The sequence below is a fragment of the Polypterus senegalus genome, chromosome 3, assembly GCF_016835505.1.
Source record: "Polypterus senegalus isolate Bchr_013 chromosome 3, ASM1683550v1, whole genome shotgun sequence".
Lineage (NCBI taxonomy): Eukaryota > Metazoa > Chordata > Cladistia > Polypteriformes > Polypteridae > Polypterus > Polypterus senegalus.
Window position 1 is genome coordinate 15,168,226 of NC_053156.1, and position 26,075 is coordinate 15,194,300.

The 26,075-nt window shown below is 39.6% G+C and overlaps 1 protein-coding gene across 2 annotated transcripts in view; it reads right to left on the minus strand.

The window, feature by feature from the left end:
• The window catches only part of ankrd52a (ankyrin repeat domain 52a), a 93,345-nt gene extending 77,416 nt beyond the window's left edge, over positions 1–15,929 (minus strand). Inside the window, exons 1-2 of one of the 2 annotated variants that reach the window (XM_039746672.1) lie at positions 15,657–15,926; positions 2,632–2,715 (exon numbers count right to left, since the gene is read on the minus strand). In XM_039746672.1, coding sequence (XP_039602606.1) covers positions 2,632–2,715; positions 15,657–15,683 — 111 coding nt within the window. In that variant the 5' untranslated portion in view covers positions 15,684–15,926. Of the gene's footprint in view, positions 1–2,631; positions 2,716–15,656 lie in introns of both variants that reach the window. The other variant, XM_039746673.1, reaches the window with a different exon arrangement.
• Positions 15,930–26,075: the final 10,146 nt, after the last annotated feature.

Genomic DNA, 26,075 nt, shown 5'->3' on the forward strand with positions numbered 1-26,075 from the left:
CCCATGTTGTAGAGTGTGGAGTCTGCTTGATTGATTGATTCTGTGGACAGGTGTCTTTTATACAGGTGACTAGTTAAGACAGGTGTCCTTAATGAGGGTGACTAATTGAGTAGAAGTGTCTAACCACTCTGTGGGAGCCAGAACTCTTAATGGTTGGTAGGGGTTCAAAAACTTATTTCCCTCAATGAAATGCAAATCAATTTCTATCTTTTATTTAAAGTTATTTTTTCGATTTTCCTTTTGATGTGCAATCTGCCACTGTTGAAATAAACCTACCATTGAAATGATACTGTTCTGAGACTTTTCATTTCTTTGTCATTGGACAAACTTACAAAATCAGTGAGGGGTCAAATAATTACTTCCTCCACTGTATAATAGCGTCGTTTGAATTGTATTGCCTATTGACAATGAAGTAGATGTTGTCCCTTGTGAGACAGCTGCTGAAACCTGCAGCATATTTTGCTGCAAACATCCGAAAGCATCCCACAAATGAAAACTCATTTGATCAAAACCTTGAAACTATCTCTGTCCAAAAATGTACTGCCCTTTACACCAGTGCTTACCATGTCCAATTTAACAGTAAAATGGAAATAACCAACAGTACCTGCTAAATGTACATTGTATAGGCAGGACTGACATTACAGTTATTGATTATTTTGGTGTGTAAAGTGTCAATTAAATCAAATAAAACGTTGCGCAAAACTCGACCTTAGTTTACAGTCTTGAATATAAACAAATGAGTGTTACCTACCATGGACTAGGTTGTTTTCAGCTCAGATAACAATGGTCGGAAGTTGCGTTAAAATCTGTTGGAAATACATTTGTGGCAATTATGGAATACATACAGTACAGGCCAAAAGTTTGGACACACCTCCTCATTCAATGTGTTTTCTTTATTTTCATGACCATTTACATTGGTAGATTCTCACTGAAGGCATCAAAACTATGAATGAACACATGTGGAGTTATGTACTTAACAAAAAAAGGTGAAATAACTGAAAACATGTTTTATATTCTAGTTTCTTCAAAATAGCCACCCTTTGCTCTGCTTACTGCTTTGGGGTTGGGACCAGCAGTTGTGTTGTGCAGAAGTCAGGTTAGTTGGACGATCATTTATTTTTCAACAGGACAATGACTCCAAACACACCTCCAGGCTGTGTAAGGGCTATTTGACCAAGAAGGAGAGTGATGGAGTGCTGGAAATGGTCATGAAAATAAAGAAAACACATTGAATGAGGAGGTGTGTCCAAACTTTTGGCCTGTACTGTATTTCAAAACTAACTGGCCTTGTTGCTTTGCATAAACCTATATTATGGATTACTGAAGATAATGAGATCATCAGAGGCAGCTGGTAACCTGCTACACGAGAGGGTCTCATGGGTGAGATGAAAGAAAAAAAAAAAAAAGGACATATGCTGACAGACTTCGTACCAAAAACAACCAAACAAACTACACCCAGAAATGCTTCAATGATAGCCAATTACAGATACAGGAAGGGTGGGCCACTAAAGAGGATTACTGTTAAGAGGTGGACTTTCCAAGAACTGATGTACATTTTTGTATGGGCTAACCAATCAGGCTACTGATTAACATGGTGACATAATTTATAATCTATTGAATTAAAAAAAAAAAAAAAGTGATTTCAGTATAATTGAGTACATTTTTATAGGACAAGAGGAGATAAGTAGTAAGACACAGAGAAGCAGGTAACAGCCATCAGCCTCACAACAAGCCACAAACCAAGAACCCAAGCAGAGGAGAATGAGAAAAGGCCCTACGTCTTATCCTTTTAAACATCTGGCTTGCTTCGGTATATCCTTTTAGAAAGTACCCATACATATTTAACTGCTCTTGCCAATTAAGTGTAAAGCCTTTGGTTATGAAGTTTAACAACGGATGCCTTTTTTCCCCTGCCACTGCTCTATCTTGGGTACTGTGAGAGGTGTACTCATTCGGGGTAAGGAGTCCGTGAGGTGTGACTGTGCATGTGCTTACAAGTAAAGGTGACGTCACCTTGGCGTTCTGATGTGGGGTTCTCAGATGTAGTACTCGCCCTTGTAAGTGAGCCGGCAGGGGAGACAGAAAGAGAAAGAAAAGCACTGCTGTGACTTAGACACTTAGACAAAAATGTATATATATATATAAGAAAACATTTTTAAACCACAATAACGTTTAAGTGAGGACAGAAAATGGGGTAGCTTTTGAGAGATTTTGTGATTTGGTAGAACATTTTCACTGCCATCTTAGATGGATCAAAATGCTGCTGCAACAAATTGATACAGATTCAACTTACCTCACAAGAAAGAACACTTTGGTCCAAACCATGAGGCTTACAATTAATTCTGGTAGCAACTGATTCATATTTGATTTTGTAGTGTAAACACAGGTACAGTAAATGACTACAATTCAGAGGGCCTCTGAAGGACTTGTAGGGATTTGACTTTAGTTCCCTAATGGCAATCTTTATATATGTCCATGGCAGAGCATTTGTATTTCAATTTGATTTAACATTGGGAATCACACATGTGATTTAACATTGGGAATCACACATGGAAATGACAATCTTCACAGTATATTTGAAACAGGAGCTTCCTACTTTCATAGGAACATGTTGAAATAAAAACAACTTACCAGTGCATTGACATCTTCCTTCATGTGCAACAAAGAACGAACTTCTTCTGTGTTCCGGTTAAAAATAGCCTGGACCAGGGGAGGCTGAAAATAAAGAATATTACAGTATTACAATACAATTATAACCTTTTAATACTAATAATAATTGGGGTTTTGGTGATTGTGTGCAGTCCAACGGAGGAGCAAAGAAGGATTAGAGATTGCCCAATTAAAACTGTAATTGGGTGTTTTTTTGAGTATGGGAAGGTACAAAAAAAAAAGAGCTGGGTAGTTCCAGATACTAGGCACTTTTAATAGCCACACTCATTCCTCAAGATTTTGTGACCTATGTGGGCAGCTCTTGAGCCAGTGCTACATAATGACAGACATGAGTTTGTCAACCAGGGAATATTAGTCCCAGATAATAGCTCCCCAACAGCTTGTTGTGGGAAAGCTCTTGATTTTTGGACGGGATAGACAGATAGTGGGCACCTTCTAGAGGAGTGGGGAGGGGAAGAACCAACCGACAAGCCCAAAAAGGTTGGGTGGATGGGTTAATCATGCTGTGCACCGTGGGGGAGGAGGATAACTCTTCTGTGCCTTCTTGAATGGTCTTTCCTCATTACTGTTTCAGGGAGACGCCAGATGAAGGGCCAGACAAAGACAGGAAGACATTACCTCATTGCAAAATGATAAGTAACAAGGCACTGCCCCCCACACACAATCCCCCAAGTGATTTTACCGAGGAATACAATATCTGAGCAGCTCCACCAAGACAATCCAAACAGATGGAGGCTTTGTTGTAGGCTCAGCCTACAAAGATTTTCTGGAATATGAAAATAATCAGGTCCCATTAAAATGTATATTCATTCAACTGTCTCCGTAGGTGCAAGATACGTGTGGTTGGAAGCTAAATCGAAAGAAAACAAAACTAGCTTTCAGGTCATTCAGAAATTTGCTGCAATGGCTTGGTGGCAGTCATAGACACCAGACATTTAACTGCTCCTGCTGTAACAGAATGACAGTTTGGTTAATAACTTCCAGACCTTTGAGTAGGGCTGACAAATTAGCCAAAAATTTTGTTTTGAATGTTCATATTAAAAGTATAACTGAATGTATGTTAAATATTCTGAATGAAATACATATAAGACAGTTGTACTGAACAGTATATGCTGCTTTTGTATTATCGATATTTTTACTTTTATACCCATTGTGCCTCTGTAAAACATTAAGTACTTATGACTTAAGGGAGACACCAGAAAACTGCAGCTTTCAAATAAGGGTGAGAGAGGCGTAAGCAGCAACAAAGGTTAACAATATTCACTGTGTCTATGTATTTAATAAGCATTGCACTGTTATAAAGAGCCTGTTTATCAAATACTTTACAATATAAAAACTATATGCAATACACATTTCTGAATATTCTGATTATGTAATCTTCCAATGCTCGCTTCTCCTTTTTAGGTGCTAACTAAATATATGAGAAAGGATTTCTTGGGCTCTGGTGGAATAAAACCGTCTTGCAGAACCTTCCAGAAAGGGGTGCCAAAACTCCTAGTTGGACCCTGATTGGTTTGTTATACAAAAATGATATGTTAAAAATTACAAAAAGCGTTCCCACACCCCGGCATTTGAAATTAAGAAAATATACAAAATATATAAAGTCGAAGCAACTGCTCAAGTGCAATTTGAAACAGTAAACTACTCAGTAATTGAAGTCGCACAGGTGGTGCACTTTTAAAGGAAGTTTCCAAATTGGCCAATGCTATCCAATGGGAGATTTTGAAATTTCAAATCTTTATACAGCACCCTCTTTTGAAATTTCAAAACTTTTATACAGCACCCTCTAATCGAGATCTCAATGAAAGCTGAGCATTCCTGGTACATTTTCTTGAAGAACAAGTGTGGCAGATTTCAAAATAGTTCACTTGAGAATTGAGTTGTTTCATGCAGACAGACAGACATAGCGATCGCAGTGGGTGCTTTCCATATTACATGGCGTACACACCTAAAAACAGAAATATGCAGTTAGTTTCCATTATCTTTAAAGAGAAAAAACAGGCCACTTTTGCTTGCTGCAATGGACGCACCTGTTCAGTTCAAGATTGTAAAGCCCTGCAGAGGGCGGTAAAGGTGACTGAAAATATGACTAGCTAGCTGCCTTCTCTTCATGACATGTGCAACACTCAGGGCCGTAAGAAAGGCAAGCAGGATTATTACAGACGTCGGCTATCCTGCTCGGTTGCGCCTCTCACTCCTTCCCAATGGCACTCAAAATGTTAGATTTCAGCAACAGTTTGCATCCACATATTATAAGACTGAGCAGTCAGTCAAAATATAAAAAATGCTGTAAGAAATATTATAACTTAAAAACTGTATGTATGTGAAGACTCCTTTTTGAGAACACCAAAAGAAGTCTTTTTAAAGGTTCTGTTACATAATAGAAAATGAGTAATCAATGCAATTTTGCAGTACCTAAAGTATTACTAAATACATTTAATCCACTTGTTTAAATAAAAACAAAATGAGACAATAACTATTCCAGTGTTCCAACACAATGGCAATATTTACCATCTTCCATTAGTATTTTCTACGAGTTGTTTAAATAATATTAAAAGTCTATGGCCACAAAAGTTTGCTACTCATGCGAAAGGACACCAAAGGTATTGGGAGTTTTAGCATTTAAGGATAGAAGGATTCAATCTGCTCGTCAGGCTGTCTAGAACAAGGGTCGTCAGTTATGGTACTGGAGGGCTGCAGATTTTTGTTCCAACCAATTCCCTAATTAGATGCCAGTCCCTGTGTAACCTGTGATAAGCACAGTAACCCTGTGCAGCAACAACTTGATGGAAATACCTGAAAACTACCCATAAAATCGATCTCTAATTTGGCTTTTTTGTTTCTCTTAAGAAATTAGAAAGTATATCAAATCAAAAATCTAATTAGTAGTATCACTAGCATTCTCTCATGATGGGGCGGTAGTTCCCAGTGCTTTATTTTCTCCAGAAACTGGAGTTCTCCTTCTCCCTCCTCTATTGTTAACTGGGAAATTTTTATTTATAATGGGCATATTAATTTTATTTTGTTATGTGTTGATTGTTCTATCGTAGACAATTACTGTATAAGCCAACCTCCAATTTGCCTTTTCTCTGTAAAATTGTAGAAAAAGTAGTCTTACAGCAATTAAGTGATAACTTCAATAAAAAAGTTATTCTTCATAAATATCAATCAGGTTTAGATCAAATAGATAATGATTTGCAAATAAAATATCTGTATTTGAGTGTAGCATTTGATAATATAGATCATGGGTCCCCAACTTTGGTCCTGGAGGACCACAGTGGCTGCAAGTTTTCATTCTAACCCTTTTCTTAATTAGTGATCTGTTTTTGCAGCTAATTAACTTCTTTTGAATTAATTTTATTTGACTTGCTCTTGACGACTCAGACCCCTTGTTTCTTTTTCCTTCATTAGCAGGCAAACAATAATGAGATACAAAATGAGCCAAAACAACTGGTGTCCATCATACAATATCTGAAAATAAAGAGAGTTGAAGGTCTCAGGAATACCGATCTGCTTAGATCCCCAAAACATTTAAACAGTGCTCTTAGAAATGAGAAAAAAAACAGCAATTTCAGAAATGTCTGCTATTGCACAATGAGAGCAGCCACAAGCCATGGAATTAAAGAACGGGTTTAATTAACAAGACTCGGCACATAATTAAGCAACTGGTTGGAGTAAAACAGGTTGGAGTTTGAGGCGCTGACTTAGTTGGTCTTTTGTTGGCTCACTCACTTTACATTTCATTTCTGTTTGGGTGAATTTTAAGGAAATAAATGAAGCAATTCAGAGGAACAAATCTTAAAAAAAAACCCAAGTCAATTAAAATTAACTCAAAAAGTTAATTAGGAGCAAAAACATGTCACTAATTCAGATAAGGGTTAAAATGAAAACCTGCACCAACTGTGGTCCTCCAGTACCGGAGTTTGAGACCCATGTTATAGATCATAATATTCTTATAAACCAGCTTAGCCAGTGGGTAGGGCTTTCGGGTACTGCCTTGGGCTGGTTTAAATCTTATATAACTGGAAGTAAATACTTTTGTCAGTTATGGAGATTATGTATCAAAAATACAGGATATTCTATATGGTTCACCGCAAGGATCAATTTTGGGACCATTAATATTTTCACTCTACATGTTTCGATTAGGCCAGATAATTTCAAAACAGAACGCAAATTATCACAGCTATGCCGATGACACACAGCTTTATTTATCTACTGTGCCTGATGACCCTGAGGCTCTAAACCCTTTCATCCAGTGCCTTACTAGTATAACAGAATAGATGAGTATGAATTTCCTTAAACTAAACAAGGAAAAAAAAAAAAACAGAATTGTTAGTTATTGGCAGCAATAAACAAAGTGAGATTCTTAGAAACAAAAATCATCATCTGGTCCTGCAAATCAAACCAGAAGTGAAGAATTTAGGTGTGATTATTGATTCTGACCTTAACTTCAGATCACATATTAGTACTATTACCAAGACTGCTTTCTTCCATCTAAGTAACATTGCAAGTGTTCAACCTCTTATAATATTTAAAGATGTTGAAAAATCAATACATGCATTTGTATTTAGCCAACTAGATTACTGCAATGCACTCATATCAAGACTACCCAAGAAGGACATAAATTGGCTACAGCTTGTCCAGAATGCAGTAGCATGAATTTTAACCAAAAGAAAAAAAAAACTATTTAGCATTTATCTCCAATATTAATATCTTTACATTGGCTGCTAGTGTCCTTTAGAATTAATTTTAAAATACTTGCTCTAATCAGTTTCAGAATGCCTGTTTTCTTAGGTACCAAATCACAATGTCACATCTGCATATACTGGTTTGCTCATTATTCCAAGATATAATCATATAAGCACTGGTGAGGCAGCTTTCTGTTCTTACGCACCTAAAAAACTTTTTAAAATGTTTTTTTTTTTTTTTTTAGAATCTTGCTGTCCAGTAATTAAAACATGACATAGTGATCTGATGACAAGTTTAGCCCTTTGATGTATAATTAATCCATTGTTTTCTTTGTTTTGTTTTTTCGTCTCCCATCCTGCAACCCACACCTGCTCAAAGTACTCTATTCTGCTGTCACCTAATGTACTGGAGGAAATGAGGAGGACTTGGAAACCTTTATTGAAGACAGTGCTAACTACATTAACTGTGCCCAGTGGAGGGTGGGCGACCTGATGGCCTAGGTCATTCTGACTTTTACAATGCAGAAACTGATTACCATCGCACTCAACTATTTGTTTAGCTTTATTTGCTTTTCTATCTTTTCAGATATAACAACATCAAACTGTCTCTACTTAATGCGTTGCCATGTACACATGATGAAGTCAAATGCAGATATATCCTGTACATATTTTTATTTTTATATACACGTCATTTAAATCTGGTTATGTACAAGACTTTTAATTCGAAAACAATATGAACCTTTTTCTAATAAAAGTGAAAGTTTGCTTTGCACTTTAGTGTTTCAATTTTGTTTAACAATGCCCACGATATTTTTCTATTTAGTGTAAGTACATCTATTAGAAATTGTCATAATATTAATTAATGATAATATCCAAATAACTATGGTATATCTGTATTGTTTTTGTCGATTAATCTGTGGAAAGCACCTTGAGTTGCATGTAAATGTACGATACGGTGCTATATAAGTTATTATCTTTATTATTATTAATACATTTTAGGCGTAAGTACGTGCAAGCACATGAAGTGAGCAAGTACAAAGAATACACTGAAACAGAAAAATTCCTGTACCTTAAGTGTTTGCAGATATTTATTACTTGCTTAATAACTTATTCCACTTTGGTAGTGAATATGGGTTATAGACATTGGGAACACATTTCTATTTTCTAGCTCAGCAAGCAAGACATACAAATGCTTTGAGGGGACATATTTACAGATAATTATACTTTAAGGACTCAGTAAATGCATATATCCCAACACTATAAATGTACAGGATAGCAACTGACCAATGCTATTTGTATCACTGCATTTTTCAGAAGAAAAAAAAAACCACACACACAAATCTAACTTTGCTCTGCAAACAACATAAGGCCACTGCACAGGTCACCAACAAATCAGAATGTATGCCTTTGCAAGTCTTTGTATTTACTGGATCAGCGTAAGGACTGCCCTCAGGTACAAAGGCATTGCTAAGCCTAAGGCCGGAGTTTTACTTCACGCGATGCGACGCATGCTGCAGCGGACGCTGCGTTATAGAGTTCATACTTGCGCACGTACTTTACGGAAATCTGGAGGAATACACCAGGTGGCAGTGCAAGATATTATCACAGTAAGAACATGTTCGACTTCTCTGTGTTGTGAATTGCCTAGAACACTTGTTAAATTCTGATCACAGCTTACCACAATATCTCTGAAAATTATGTTTATTGATTAAATCCATCGATCCAGGGATGTGTCCATTCCAGCAAGCATTGGGCACGAGTGAGAAACAATCCCTGGATGAGGCCTCAGCTCATCACAAGGTGAATACAAGCACTCGCATACACTAGCGTCATTTTAACAGCACCAAATCCCTAAATCTGCATATCTTTGGAAGAAAACCGGAGCACAGTGTGGAATACAAGCAGGAAATACCAGAAACATAACTCCCTGTGAGACAGCAGTGCTATCGCTCTACCACCGTGACACCCCCATGTGTGTAATTATTAACAGTATTCATTATTTAAACGAAATTGAATCCATTTCATCATGAAAGTGGTATCAAGTACAAATCTAAAGATTCTAAATGTGTAGAGAGTTGGAATATCATACATTTAGTTTGTTCTGTGTGATCTTTAGCTGCTTGCCGCGATTAAAAACTGGGATGACGTTTACGACGGTCTGCATTAATGATAAAGTAAACTACGAGGTTAAAGTGGACATTGAGATTAAAGCCGAAATTTCCACTTTAATCACAAAATACACGTTTTCACCGTGTCCTTTACTTTTTTCTCAGTGGCTCAAATACAGCACTATACATTATGTTGCTGTTGTTAAGTTGCAAAAAAAAAAAATGTATCGTGTCATTACGATCGAGAATATGTGACGCTTGAATATAAAAGCACCACGAATGCATCTGTATGTCGGCATTTTGCTTCACCACATCGAAGCATTCATCCCGTAGGATCTGCATAGAGGCTTTCTGTCACATGTACATAGTTAAGAGACACCGACGTCACGTTATGACTTGTAGCACACTGCGCACCCGACTTTTTGCTGGTACTGCAACACACGCACGCGTTGCGCTAATTTCTGAGGACCTGCTCAGAGGACGCGTGAAATGAACGCTGGGAATGCGTGGCAGCCATGATGCGGGCGCGTACGCATTCTGAGCGTGAAATATAAACCGGCCCTAAGAAAAAGAGGCAGGTGGCTGAATTAATATTCCAACTCCTATCAGTACATTATCAAATTGTAATACAAAAAAATCAAATATATCAAACTGACAAATAAACTACTCAATTAGAGGTACAAAACCTTATAAGGAGTTACGTGTACAAACTATATTTAATACAATCAACCAATATATAGAAAAACAAGAAACACATGTACTTCAGAAAATGTAACACATGGTGGTCTTAATCAGAGTAAGCTAGTTTAAAACATTTTCCTAAAAGAATGAACATTACGTTAAGATACTCACTCTACTCATGTGATCAAACTGATTTCATGTTTATACTGTTGTGTGTTTAGGGAGGATATTTGTTTGAAGAGGAGTAAAGTGGATGAAGTTTATTTCTCTTCAGATATACCGACACCAGGCTGACGCATACCAAGCTGACCAACTTATATTCACAGATTTTAAAATCCTTACGGAAGTGGCAACAGAGTAGTAATAATGGAGGATCACTGCAAGTACAGATCCGTATCTTAAGCTTTTTTCAGTTTATTTCTCGAAATCCTTCAAAGATCAAAATTGCTTTATAAATGAGTATCTGTCTATATACGATTAGTTACTTATGGTTTTTTAATTAGCACTGCCCTTGTATAAAGTCATTTGAGAGTTTATTTTTGACAAACAGAAATACTCAGGTTTGCATCTCTTGTGAAAAAGGCTCACCAGAACATCTTCCTTAGGTGCCCGAGGGCAGCTTGTACTTCTCTATATGTTCTCCTGAACATCTACAGGGCACTGTGTAGTCCACCTTTACTATCACATCCTGGTATGACACCAGCGCAGCTCAAACACCTAAAGCACTGCAGGGGGTGGTTAAGGTAGCAACCAATCATTCCTTTCTGTCTTCTCTTCAACACTCACTGTCTTAGAATGGCAAGCAAGGCTACTAAAGAGCTCAACTGTCTCTTTTCTCATTCCTCCATTCTGACAATTGATGCTTGCTAAAGGAAATTGACAGTTTCGACCCACAGGTTACAAAGTTACTGAACAGTCAATCATAAGAACTTAAAGCAAATATGTTGCATGATAAGTATACTTTATTTTTAGTAGTAAATAAACAGTTCCAAAGCAAACATGCATGTAAGAATTTAATTGTACTATGTATTCCTTTTATATGAGACCAATAATTGCACCAGCCATTTACCTACCTATCATAAAGTTTAAAATATGCACAATAACATACTGCCAACATTAAATAATAATAAAATACATTGCCCATTATTATACTTGTGCTTTCTCTCTCAAATGAAGTGTCATCAAGCCTAAAATGACAACGGACACAGTGGCAAGCCCACACGTGCTTCACACAGAATGTGACAATGCAAATACAACATCGTGTATCTAAAATGGTAAAAACCATTTGCTCATAATAGCACACAATTTCAAACTTCTGAATGGTATATTTCTGGAGTCTTCCATTTAATATTTTCTGTCCACAGTAAACTGGGGATAACAAACTGTGGTGGATACAGGGGTTCTACTGTGTTCTCTTTTGTAAGTTGTATTTATCCTCTTGCTTGACACACATTGCATGTCCAACCCAGCTGGAAGAGGGCTTCTCTTTGAATTTCCCTTCCCAAAATTTGTTTATACACTTACAAAAAACACACATTTCAATTTTTTTTTTTTAAATTAGATGATAAAAATCGGCATACAGACTTCCATGTAAATTCCACTTTAGCGATATCACAGGGAATCATTCAATAGGTCTGTTTGTTCCATTTGTACAATCAATTACATTAACATGTATAATATTTATGTGCATAAACAATGGTAGAGTAAAATGAACAGGAAAGTGAATGAAGGGAGCAACTTAAGACTTAAATTGAAACTAAACACACCTAGCTAAATGAAGTAAACAAGCTGCAGACAGACTGGTGCAGGAGTAGCTTAATGCCACCATCCACATCGACCTTTACAGATCTATTGTTTGTGTGTGTGTTCATGTCTTTCTCTTCATCATCCAGCATATATGTGAGTGCACATGTTTGTGTGTGTATATATGCACATGGGTCAAGCTAAAGTTAGAAAATGGGATTTATCAGAAAATAGAAAGCCTTAACAAAAATGATCATGTCATTTCTCAATGCACTTGTGCCACCCCTACCTGGAAGTGCTGGGATTCCAGCAGAACAAAAAGGTTTTGTCTTGTCGTCATAACCACTCGTGCACCACTTTCAAATCGTCATCTGTCTTGAATCAACGATCGCCCAGATGTTTATTTATAGCAGTCCAAAAAGGTGGAAATCACACAGTACCAAATCTGGAGAATTAGGAGGATGTTGCAATACCTCAAAGGTCAGTTTCTCCAGACATGCCTTGGTGTGCTTAGCAGTGTGTCATTGTCTTGCAGCAAAAGGAGTCCTTGAGACAGCAGTCCCAGCCGCTTGGATCGAATAGCAGGCTTTGGTCTCCAACAAGTTACAGTATCTTGCACTAGTGATTGTCGTACGCCTCGGCATGTAGTGTTTGAGAATAATGCGGGTGCACATGTGGTGGTGAGGATAAGACAAAACCTTTTATTCTGTTGGAATCCCAGCACTTCCAGGCAGTTGGGGCAAGTGCATTGAGAAGGGTGGAGACTACATTGATAAATAACATTCTCAGTTTTGTTAAGGTGTTCCGCTTTCTGATAAATCCCATTTTCTAACTTTAACTTGACTTTACCTTCATATTTTTTAAAAAATGATCCAGTTCAGAAGCTATTCATGCAAAAAAAAAAAATGTACAAATCAATAGGCCAGGTCCAATGACTAAATAGAGTAGACTGCAAAATCTCAATTAAACAAATTTTTCAGCAGTTATCGTTGAACAAGAGGTCAAAATGATTTTGAAGGATAAATACTGAACCAAACTGAAGCAAAAACAATAGGCTTGGAGACTATAACAAGACAAACACAACGCAGTTTGGTTAAAGAAAGATATGTATAATGATAACTTCTGAACAAATTGACCAAGATCTCAGCATTCACAGCAGATATCTTGGAAATTAGTTGTATATTTTTGGATATTTCTTAGGATGTTACCATCAAGGTACGCTACACAAAAAATAATACATCATTTTCTGATATTAATAGTGATTTTAACACGTGAAATTCTGTTTAGACAGAGACAAACACACAATGTAAAAATCAACTTTTCTCGCAGAATCAGAATCTGAAGTTAACTTGATAAATTTTTGACTTATCACCAAACTTACATTTAAAAAGAAAAGTTAAAAAAAGACAATACAGTAAACAATTTGATAAATCTCTCTATATATACACGTCTGTCTGTCTGCCTGTTTGCTTTTCACAAGAAAACCACTTAACCGATTTAAATCTTTTTTTTTTCCCTATAATTAGCTTGAAAATTTCGGTTGGTTTTGCAACTTCTCTCATCGTGCTAAGTATCATAGTGAGCTTGCAGGAGCGATTTATTCGTGCTAATTCGAGACAGAGGTTGTGGGCCGAGGGCAGGGGGAAGCGCGACGTCAGGAGTGGGGAGCCGGGCGGGGCCATCCTCACTCACGTGGTGATCTCTGTTTGAATCGCTCTGACTCTGGCCACGTTCTGAAGCGGACCTTGCCTCCACTTAACTATTGATACCTGTTTGTTTATTGATTTTTAAACTCTGTCCTGTTTCACTACTACGTTGGCGGAGCCGGCTAGTTAAAAATAAGAATGGAGCACCGATTGTGAAATAGGTTGGTATAAAGACCTACAACAAGGACTTAACTTGTGAAACTCTGATCAAAATAATTACCATTAACAAATATAACATCCATCCATTTTCCAACCCGTTGAATCTGAACACAGGGTCACGGGGGTCTGCTGGAGCCAATCCCAGTCAACACAGGGTGCAAGGCAGGAACCAATCCCGGCAGGGTGCCAACCCACCGCAGGACACACACACCAATTACACATTAGGGACAATTTAGAATCGCCAATCCACCTAATCAGCATGTCTTTGGACTGTGGGAGGAAACCAGAGTACCCGGAGGAAACCCATGCAGACACGGGGAGAACATGCAAACTCCACGCAGGGAGGACCCGGAAGCGAACATAAAATTCATAAATTGTATTTGGGGACAAAGGGTTCTAAAGCTATTCAATTTATGTAAGAAAAATTTAATTTTCTGAAATTATTTAGTTAAATCCAAATCTTTTCACCTAATTGTAACTGGTTAAAAACTTCCACCCCTAAATATCTGTAAAATGTGATTTGTTCTACTGGATCACCATTTATTTCCATATGTGGTACCTCGATCTCTATTTTTCTAAAGACCATTTCCTAAGTCGTCTTTCCTTTTATTACAAGGAATTTTTTAAAGCACCACTTGGTAAAATCTACATCTCTGTCAAAATATTGACTGGACAGAGTATCAGACTTTAAGAACCCCACCAGTGTTGTGTCATCCACATATTTTATATAAAGTGCTGACTGGTGATGAAGCCCAGCACACATTTCTATAGAAACTGAACAGTACAGGGGACAACTGGCAGCCGAGGGACATTCCGGTATTAACGGTTCATTCAAAAGGAATGGTTAAATCTCCCCTTCTGGGTGCAATTTATATGAAAACTAAAAAGCCTGATAGGAAGTTGTGTGTGTATTCAGAGTCCTAACGATTTGTCTACAAACAGATGCAGCAATATAGTATTAAATGCATTGCTAAAATCTATAAGCACACTCTTAACAAAGCTTTTTTTTTTTGTTCCAGATATTCGAGGACATTGTTTAGCACAACTAATAGTTTTACTATTGTTTGGCTATGAAAAAAGGTTCCTAATGGTTTAAACACATACTAGGTTAAAATTAAGGGAAAAAAATATTTATTAGCCATTAAGTGGTTGGAACAAAAAACGTCAGCCATCCTGACCCTACAGGATGGTTTGGTTTGACACCTCTGCTCTAAATTATCCTTGGATTTTTGCAATGCCAAAATTACCTTCATTGTTTTCCATCTAAACCCCACCGTCTGATGGCGCTCCAATGTCAAAATCCTCAATAACCCTTCCTAACAGAAGGCCGATCATAACCTACCCCAAACCCTTTCTTCTCCTCACCTGCCGGTACCTTTTTGACTTCTCAACTCATTCATAATACCTGATTTTCTGGACCACTTATAAATAAATAATCCCAATCCTTTCAATATTTTCCAGTTTCCGCCCCTCCTTTCACCTGCACTCCCGACTGCAGAATGTTCCTCACCGGCGCGGCTTGCACCCGTCATGTATTTGGTGACACCACCACCACCACCACCACCCATTTACCACCACCAGTTCGACTGCTACCGTGCTTTATTTATTAAGAAGCGAGAGCGCGCTCACAGCTCCAAGAAGGCCCGAGTATAGCGCCTTAGCAAAGATACGAAAACAGAAAATACCGCGTCGCTGAAACCCGAAGCGGGAGAATCGCGCGTATTTATTCGCATACGAACACATGAACACACACAACGAGAGGCCAACAAAAAAACCGCACACCGGCCTGCAAAGCTCAAATCGGCAACACGGGGAGGCACACGGGCCTGCAGATTGCATGGAGAAGCGCAGAGTCCCCGGTCTCGCGGCCTTTTATCTCTCAACACTCCGGCGGCGTTCACCTGGTCTGTAATGTTGAGCAGGCCCATCTCCTGAGGTCAGTCCGGGCGCAACGCCTTCATCGGGGTGCGATTTAGAGCTCTCCGCGCCGGCGGCCACTTAGCTGCTCGGCCTCTCTCTCTATCCCTTATTTTGTTGGTTTTTTTTTTTTTAATATTTCTTTATCAAGCTGACTGCTGCGAAGGAGGGCGGGAGAGAGCTGCTCGCTGTTGTTTATTGCTGGATGTAAAGGTGCCAGATCATTGCTACAAAGAGAGCGAGAACCCCCCTGGCGCCACGGCGGCTAACTGCAAGATGATGTCAGTGGCGAGTGCCATAACTGTGGGGGCGGAATTCAGACAGATAACCCCGCCCATCTGCGCGGCCCGCGCGATGCCGCCTTGAGCCTTTTTCCTCGCATCTTCGGATTGGTAGATTTGCACGGAGATTTGGGTGAGTAGCGGCACAAAAGGGGAGAACCGGCGCCATATGTGACCGGAATTGTTACGTTTTACTCAAAGTGATGCCCGCTTTTATTTTTTGGCAATAATTCCTTATGGACGCTTTGAAATCTCTGCAGTTTTTTGTTTTATCTGACTATCCGGTACAAGACTCCCCCCCCAACCCATTTTTGAGTTTTTAGCCCATAGATATATAAAGGTACACGCCTTATTCACTCTTTTACCCAGTCGACACGATACGTCAGCGCGTCCGCCCTATTGCGAGTGGCAAAAGTGCCATTTAAACTAAAACAGGTAGACGTGGAAACCTGGTTTTGTGATTAAAAAAAAAAATAACGTTTTAAAACAGTATCGTTACATCAGGGGTCTCCAACTTTTTTCCCCCTGAGACCTACTTTTACAAAATGATAATTGCCGAGGGCTACTCATGTTTTCTAACGTTTATTCTCATAGCTTATTTCAATCCAAACAAACGGAATAAGCTGGTTTTGCCTGAACATTTACAAAATGTTGGTGTCCACAAATTACATTTTGCATGAAAACATCACAAAAAATATTTAGTCACCTGCAAGTGCATTTTGTATGTCTGTAGTATGCATTTTCTAGTGTATCTCACACTATTGAATTAAAACATGAATGATGTCAAAACAAAACAATACAGTTACAAATACACAGATCAGACTTATTCATTTGTCATTTTGTCACATGTCACTGTGTGACTTTATTCACAGGTCCAGTTGCATGTGTGATGTGTTGTTTAGTTAGTCAGATGACTGGCACTGAGGTGTATGGTGGAGTGGAGCCACTCCAGTTCACTCTCATGGAGTCATTTAAATGTTCATCTGTCAGTTTTGTTTTGAACTTTCATGTCAGAAAAGGCTGAGGTATGGAGACCCAAACAAAGCAGCCATTTTCTGAGTTGCTTGGTGAAGATTCTAATAGTTATCTGGCTCAACTAAGCTCCAGAAATGCTGAGAATGTTGTTGAGACTTTCACTGCACATTATGTCGAAGGTTTACTAATATATAATATATAAAATCCTGTATGTTTGTCCAGTTTTCACGAGAGAACTACTTAACGGATTTAGATCGGGTTTTTTTCTATAATTTGCTTGAACATTCCGGTCGATTTTGCGACTTCTCTCATTTCGCTATGTATCGGTACTGATTTATTTTTGTTCAAATCCGAGAAACACGCAGCGGGCAGTTGGGGTCGGGGTGGTGGGGTTTGGGGGGTTAACTCTCCTCTCTCAATTGTCAGCATCGGCCCGTGGTCATTAACTCCGCTTAGCTAGCGAATGAGAGAACAATTGCATTCAACTTTGTTTGATATTTAAAATAAAGTGTTAGTTAGGTCTTGATGAGTTTGAGTCCGGATATTCTCTTAAGTGTATGCCACATTGAAAAGACAGATTGCAATTCAGATTGTGGATCGTGATATGATTTCTTGGAAAGATTGCCCACCCCTAATTTGACTAATCAAGTTTTCAAATTTATTTAGGATTGATTAACCCTTTGGCGAGCTACTTAGAAAGGGGTTTGCGAGCTACCGGTATCTCGTGAGCAACGTCTTGAATTGAGTTTACATACAGCAAATTTTGGCGAATCGTTTACATGCAATTGTTTGTATCCGTTTATACACTTATAACGGCAATCATTAAATAATAATAATAATTATTATTATTATTAAATAATTTGTCCCATATAAGTAACATTTCTCGGACTGCCTTCTTCCATCTCCGAAACATCCTGTTCTTACACAACACAGTACTGAAGTATCAGTTAATACCCGAGTCACCTCACGTATCAATTACTGTAATGCTATTCTATCTGGCATCCCACAAAAACGTATTCATCGCTTACAACTTCTTCAAAATTCTGCTGCCAGGATAATAACCTACTGTTCTAAATCCACTGAACATATCACACGTATTCTTTCTCACCTTCAATGGTCCCTGTTCACTACAGAATACAATACTAAATCCCGCTCTGAACATTTAAAGCTCTCCAATGGCGGCGACATTGACGTACGATGCTGCTGGTAACATGGCGTCTAGTAATTCTATGTCTATGTTCTAGCCAATATGTAGGTTGTTTCAGGAACATATTTTGTGCAGGAAGTTACGCTCTTTTAATAAATAGTAAACCAATAGGCATCTTCAGCTAAAACTATTAGAACGGCTTGAAGCTCTGCGTGCCACATCAAGGGACCCCAGGGGGTTCACCCACTCAATGGGATACAAGGGGTCAAAATTACTCCTTTTCCTAAAACTTTTGGGGTGAAAAATGGGATTGGTAATACATGCATGTCGAGTCTCGTTTTATGCAGTGTGAAGTTTATTGATCAAGTATATAATATTCTGGACATTTGGCTGTTTACTGGTAGTCCTAGCCCTCTAAGAGGCTCAAAAAGTTCAAATCCAAACATAAGCAGGTCGGGTACCGTTTAAGAGTATTTCAAGGGGGGTGGGGCCTTTAGCCAATTCTCTTAAATTTATGTTTAAAATAAAGTATACTTTAAATATATGTCAGAGGTCTGTTCTGCTCCTACTCTGTTCAATGCTTGCATGGACTGGGAGTTGGGCAGGGTTGTGGGGTCCAGCGGCTGTGGGGCATCTGTTAGCAAAGAAATATTCACTGATTTTGACTTTGCTGACGATGCTGTGATCTTCGTGGAGTCAATGGAGACTCTGAGTCTGAGGGTCTGGGCTTGCGAGTGTCCTGATAGAAACCAATATCCAGGCCTTTAATGACCTCGTGAGCATGGCCATCAGCAGTATGTTTGTCTGTGGAGAGAGTGTCAACCTCGTCTAGTGGTTTACTTGCCTCAGCATTGACATTCATGCCTCTGATGACTCTTCCTATGAAGTCAGTAGACGGATTGGGAGAGCATGGGGAGGGTCATGACGTCGCTGTAAAGGGGTGTGTGGTGCTCCTCATATCTCTGCAAAAGGGCAAAGGTCCAAGTCTTCAGAGTCCTAGTGCTTCCTGTCTTGATATATGATTATGAGACATGGACACTATCCAGTAACCTGAGATGAAGACTGGACTCCTATGGTACTGTGTCTCTTCGGGTACAGCTGGTTTAACTTTGTGTCAAATGAGTGGTTGCTCATGGAGTCCCGAATGAGGCACATTACCTACATTGTGAAGGAGTGTCAGTTACAGCACTACGGCCTTGTGGCGTGATTACCCAAGGGTGATCCGGCTCACAGGATCCTCATTGTTGAGGACCCAACTGCCTGGACCAGGCCAAGGGGACACCCATGTAACACCTGGCTGCAGCAGACAGAGGGTGATTTCCAGGTAGTGGGGCTGGACCAGGTGTCTGCCTGGGGTTTTGCCAACCAAGATTCCAAGCTGTTTCATCTTGTGGTGGGTGTTGCAAAATGCTGCACCAGTGCATGCTACCCAACCTAAACTGACATGACCTAAATATATGGTTAAAAAGTAAGAATTCAAGTTTAACAATTTTGTTAAACTTAAGCAATAGTTATACTGATATAATAATAAACATACAGTGCATCCAGAAAGTATTCACAGCACATCACTTTTTCCACATTTTGTTATGTTACAGCCTTATTCCAAAATGGATTAAATTCATTTTTTTACTCAGAATTCTACACACAACACCCCAGAATGACAACGTGAATAAAGTTTACTTGAGATTTTTGCAAATTTATTAAAAATAAAAAAATTGAGAAAGCATATGTACATAAGTATTCACAGACTTTGCCATGAAGCTCAAAATTGAGCTCAGGTGCATCCTGTTTCCCCTGATTATCCTTGAGATGTTTCTGCAGCTTAATTGGAGTGGTAAATTCAGTTGATTGGAGATGATTTGGAAAGGCACACACCTGTCTATAGAAGGTCCCACAGTTGACAATTCATGTCAGAGCACAAACCAAGCATGAAGTCAAAGGAATTGTCTGTAGACCTCCGACACAGGATTGTCTCGAGGCACAAATCTGGGGAAGGTTACAGAAAAATGTCTGCTGCTTTGAAGGTCCCAATGAGCACAGTGGCCTCCATCATCCGTAAGTGGAAGAAGTTTGAAACCACCAGGACTCTTCCTAGAGGTGGCGGGCCATCTAAACTGAGCAATCGGGGGGAAAAGGGCCTTAGTCAGGGAGATGACCAAGAACCCGATGGTCACTATGTCAGAGCTCCAGAGGTCCTCTGTGGAGAGGGGAGAACCTTCCAGAAGGACAACCATCTCTGCAGCAATGCACCAATGAGGCCTGTATGGTAGAATGGCCAGACGAAAGCCACTCCTTAGTAAAAGGCACATGGCAGCCCATATGGAGTTTGCCAAAAGGCACCTGAAGGACTCTCAGACCATGAGAAACAAAACTCTCTGGTCTGATGAGACAAAGATTGAACTCTTTGATGTGAATGCCAGGCGTCACTTTTGGAGGAAACCAGGCGCCACTCATCACCAGGCCAATACCATCCCTACAGTGAAGCATGGTGGTGGCAGCATCATGCTGTGGGGGGCAGGAACTGGGAGACTAGTCAGGATAAGGGGAAAGATGACTGCAGCAATGTACAGAGACATCCTGAATGAAAACCTGCTCCAGGGCGCTCTTGACCTCAGACTGGGGTGACGGGTCATCTTTCAGCAGGACAACGACCCTAAGCACGCAGCCAAGATATCAAAGGAGTGACTTCAGGACAACTCTGTGAATGTCCTTGAGTGGCCCAGCCAGAGCCCAGATTTGAATCCGATTGAACATCTCTGGAGAGATCTGAAAATGGCTGTGCATCGACCCTTCCCATCCAACCTGATGGAGCTTGAGAGGTGCTGCAAAGAGGAATGGGTGAAACTGGCCAAGGATAGGTGTGCCAAGCTTGTGGCATCATATTCAAAAGGACTTGAGGCTGAAATTGCTGCTAAAGGTGCATCGACAAAGTATTGAGCAAAGGCTGTGAATACTTATGGACATGGGATTTCTCAGTTTTTTTATTTTTAATAAATTTGCAAAAACCTCAAGTAAACTTTTTTCATGTTGTCATTATGGGGTGTTGTGTGTAGAATCCTGAGGAAAAAAATGAATTTAGTCCATTTTGGAATAAGGCTGTAACATAATAAAATGTGGAAAAAGTGATGCGCTGTGAATACTTTCCAGATGCATTGTAATTACTTTAACTTACCATTTTAAGTATTTTGAACATGCTGGGTATCTCTGGCACTGCACTCCAGTGGTTCAAGTCGTATCTGACTGATAGGCAAGAGTTTGTTAGTCTTGGCAAAAGCAGATCCAGCTCCGCGCCAGTCATACAAGGAGTTCCTCAGGGCTCTGTCCTCGGTCCTCTGCTTTTCTGTATTTATATGTTTCCCCTTGGCCATATTATTCGTAGCTATGGACTGGGCTATCATTTTTATGCAGACAATACTCGGCTCTGTTTCAATGTTAAAAGTGGAACTTCATCAGAGCTTTCTCAGCTCGCAACTTGGCTCAGTGAAATTAAAATCTGGATGGAGCAGAACTCTTTAAATTTAAATTGCAACAAAACTGAACTCCTGCAAATTGGGACTAAAGTGCAACTTAATAAAATGAGCTCCTTCCCAGTCAATCTTGGCAGTGATCTCATCAGACCTGCCTTTACTGCAAAGAATCTTGGTGTCATTTTTGAATCCTCCCCTCTTATTCCGCCCACATAAATCACATTAAGAAACTTTCTTACTTTCAACTCAGTAACATATCCCGTGTTCGGTCCTTCCTCTCCTTCTCTAACGCTGAGAAACTTGTCCCTGTTTTTATCACATCCCGCATCGATTATTGTAACTCGCTGCTGGCAGGTGTCCCTTCTAATCTTATATCACAGCTACAGCTTATTCAAAATTCAGCTGCAAGAGTCCTCACTCAAACCAGCAGCAGCGAGCACATCACACCCATCCTGCTTCGCCTTCACTGGCTCCCTGTGTCTTACAAAATCTAATACAGTGAGGTCCATAAATATTTGGTTAATAATTTTGGTTCTGTACATTACCACAATAATTTTTAAATGAAACAACTCAGATGCAGTTGAAGTGCAGACTTTCAGCTTTAATTCAGTGGGTTGAACAAAACGATTGCATAAAAATGTGAGGCAACTAAAACATTTTTTAACACAATCCCTTCATTTCAGGGGTTCAAAAGTAATTGGACAACTGACTCAAAGGCTATTTCATGGGCAGGTGTCATTATGTATGTCATTATCAATTAAGCAGATAAAAGGCCTGGAGTTGATCTGAGGTGTGGTAAAATTCTACTAATACCCTACAAAGCCTTAAACGACCTTGTGCCAAACTACATCAGTGACCTTCTCCATCACTATGTGCCTGTCCGCCCACTAAGGTCCTCTGATTCTGGAAATTTTGTTGTGCCCCACACTAATCTACACTCCATGGGTGACAGGGCCTTCAGCTGTATGGTGCCCAGACTCTGGAATAACCTACCGAAATTAATTAGATCAACTGACTCCATGAATTCTTTTTGTAAAACAACAACTCAAAGCTCATCTGTTCAGGAAGGCTTTTAGCTCCACCTGACTTTATTAACCTTCTCTCAGTTTACCTCCATTTCAAGATGCTCATCAATCAATCAATCAACATTTATTTATATAGCACATATTCATACAAAAAAAAATGTAGCTCAAAGTGCTTTACAAAATGAATAGAAAAATAGAAGACACAATAAAAAATAAACATAAGTCAACATTAATTAACATAGAATAAGAGTAAGGTCCGATGGCCAGGGTGGACAGAAAAAACAAAAAAAAACTCCAAAGGCTGGAGAAAAAAATCAAAAAATTAAAAAAAATCTTGTAACCTGTGTGTGTGTGTGTGCTAGATCATCAATTATGTTGTCTGTTAGGCTTTTCTCTGAATTTGCTATCTTACTCTTTATTTATTTATCTGGTTAGTACAATGCTATATACTGTATACCCTGCCATTTTTTCTTAAACTCTGTGAAGTTCCTTGTGCATGGGAAATGCACTATATAAATAAAATGTATTATTATTATTATTATTATTATTATTATTATTTATGTATTTATTTATTTATTTATTATTAATTCACTGATAAAAAAGCAAAACTCATTTTGTAACTTCATCAAGTTGGTTGGGTGACCCGATTTCTCTCTATGTTCTTTTCAAATGGGATATCCAAGTTCCTGAGGATTACTGTATTTACAAACACATTGTGACTTGCAGAAATTCACAGGTGATTCTGCACTTATGGGGTGCATGGATAAGGGGGATGAAACAGAGGAGTCAGGTGTAGAACTTTGTTCATTGGTGCAAAAAGAATTGTCTGCATCTTAACATCAGCAAAACCAAGGAACCGGTAATTGACTTTAGCCGCACCAAAGCATCTCTGTGTCTGGTCACTATTCAGGGGGTGGAGGTAGAGGTTGGTTTACTGCTACAAGTACTTGGGAGTCCACATTAATGACAGGCTAGACTGGTCTCAGAACACGGAGGAACTATAGAAAAAAGGGCAGAGCAGACTCTTTTTCTTTAGGAGACGGCATTCCTTTAATACAGGAAGTGACATCCTTCACATCTTCTACAGCTCTGTGATGGCCTCTGCAATTTTCTGCACTGTGTGATATACTGTAGCTGGTCCATGGCTCCGGAAGAATGGCCACTTTTTTTAAATAATCCATTTGGCCGTGTCAGTCTCCGAAGGCGTGATCGTGCAGCCGCGGGGAGTTGATGAGGTAATTGGGGCGAGTTGCACCTGTATGTGAGGGTGCGATCATTCTCAATTGCTTAATCGGCTTCCTTTGGTACATGATTGAGGCACTGCGCCCACGGAGCCGTATAAGAACGGGCTGGCACAGAGTAACAAGAAAAGTATGGGGTAAAAGAAACAAAAGAAAGGCTTGGAGAGTGATAGTGCAGCATTGGGGGCAGTGAAAGTGAGCAGACAAGCCTGCTAGCTGATCAGAGAGGTCAGTGCAGTCAGGGGTCCCATGAGGAGCGAAGGATCAGCGCTGAAGGGACGGATCGTGCCCACTGATGATGTGGAAGAGTGGGTTCGATCGTGGAGGAGTCCACCCTAGGGATCCGAGGGAAGACTGCATGTGCGAGAAGAAAGACAAGAGGGCAACCGACCCCGAGCGTTCTGGCAGACGCCAGCGGAGGTAAGCAAGATGGGGGTCGGTAGTGTGAGGACCACGGCGGAAGAAGTCTCTCCAGCTGAGCAAACCTTGGGTGAGCTGGAAAGACTGGGAAGGAGCTGTGCTTGGGTGGAGCGGCCCCAATGTCTGCTGCAGGTTTTAGTCTCATTTTTAGCAATGGCTGCATTTTTCACAGGTTTTTATGGATTATTTATTTACTAGTAACGGCGTACTGCACAATAACGTGTAGTGAATACACTTGACTTGAGCATTCCTAGTTTTTCTCCTCTTTCTCTGTACGTTTATCATTCGTTTGCTCAGAGGTTGATGCACTTGCTACTTCCTGAGCAGCCCTTCTTTTCTCCACCTTAACAGCCCGCTGCTTCTCTTCTTTCGTCTGCATCTTTACGTGTTAAAACTGATTAAGTTAGTTTTTGTGTTGCAATTACTTAGTATGTTTTCTTTAATTTTTCACTTAAGCTGGCACTTAAGTCTTCAATCTGCCTCAAGAATGATTAGCGATGGTGGTAGGGAATGAGAACGGCGCCGCATTACATAGCCGCACGCGCCTAGAGCGCTGCCGAGTTGATTCTAAGATAAAATAAAATAAAACTAAAACGAGTAATAAAAATCATCACCCCGAAAGCTGATAGTAGACGTCACGTAGTATATGTGTACCAAATTTCAAGTCAATAGGTGAAACGGTTTGCGAGCTACAGGTGATTTAAAATCCTGGACAGACAAACGATAGCCACGGTAGCGTATTATATAAGAAGATTTATGGAACTTTGAGAGCACCACACTGTTTTGAATACTTTTTGGTTTTGACTGTTTTTAATAAAAGCACTTGCCCCTTTTGGCACCATCCCCTTGCTTCATTTCGTGTCCTCATCGTCCAGCTCATCTGGTTACATTACCGACAGTTGGATTGAGTGGCTTCCTGAAGAGAAGTGGGAGCATGGAGCAAGACCCACACCGTCACACGCTGTGGCATGCTGGGCTGGTAACATCACTTTAAGAGAAGCCCACCGAATCAGAAAGCTAATTAAATGGGCAAGCTCACTTGTAGGATGCTCTGTGGACCCCCGGAGGTCATAGCAAATGAAAGAATTAAAACAAAACTGAGTGCCATTAAGAACAATTCTGCACATCCACTCTCAGACACACCAACACTGAGGACTTTCAGCCAACAAATTATTCAGCAGAAGTGTGTCAAAAACACAGCTGGTCTTCTTTACATCATCAACGCCTTTATAGCGCCTCACTGGGACTGTGTCAGCCAAGTCAGATGTTTTCTTTCTTTTTAATTTTCTTGCTTTTTTTTATCATTCTGGTTTGTGTTCAGACCAATGTGTGTGTTTGTTTGTTTGTTTGTTTATTTATTTAAAGAGCTTCTGTAAAAAGGCAAATTTTCAACTAGGAGCAAATAAAGTCCTATCTATCTATTAATATAATTAAAAGTTTGTTTGATTCTTTTGTTTGCAATTTTGAGAGTTATATTAGGGATTTGATATCATTTTGTATTTTTTTTACTTTGGGTTATTGTTTGGTTTCTTTGTGTATAAGCTGCCATTGTCATGTGCCTTGTGTTTTTTGGATGGTCTCCCCAGAGGCAGTCCCACCTGACAGTCACCACCAGAAACTGCTTTCCTCCCTGTATATCCAGAGAGTCTCCCACAGTTCCTGGTGGTTCATTTCAAATGATGCTTGGGAGTTTGGTGAGTGTTTCGTTGTATATAGTTCAGGTGCTTTTGTGACTCTTTGGATTTTTGACTTTATTTGCTTCGTTTTTGACCTTTGTTCAAATATCTTGTAAGAAACGGCCGGCAGCCCAGCCTACCCGGGACGTCCAAGAAGTGGAAGGATTAGGA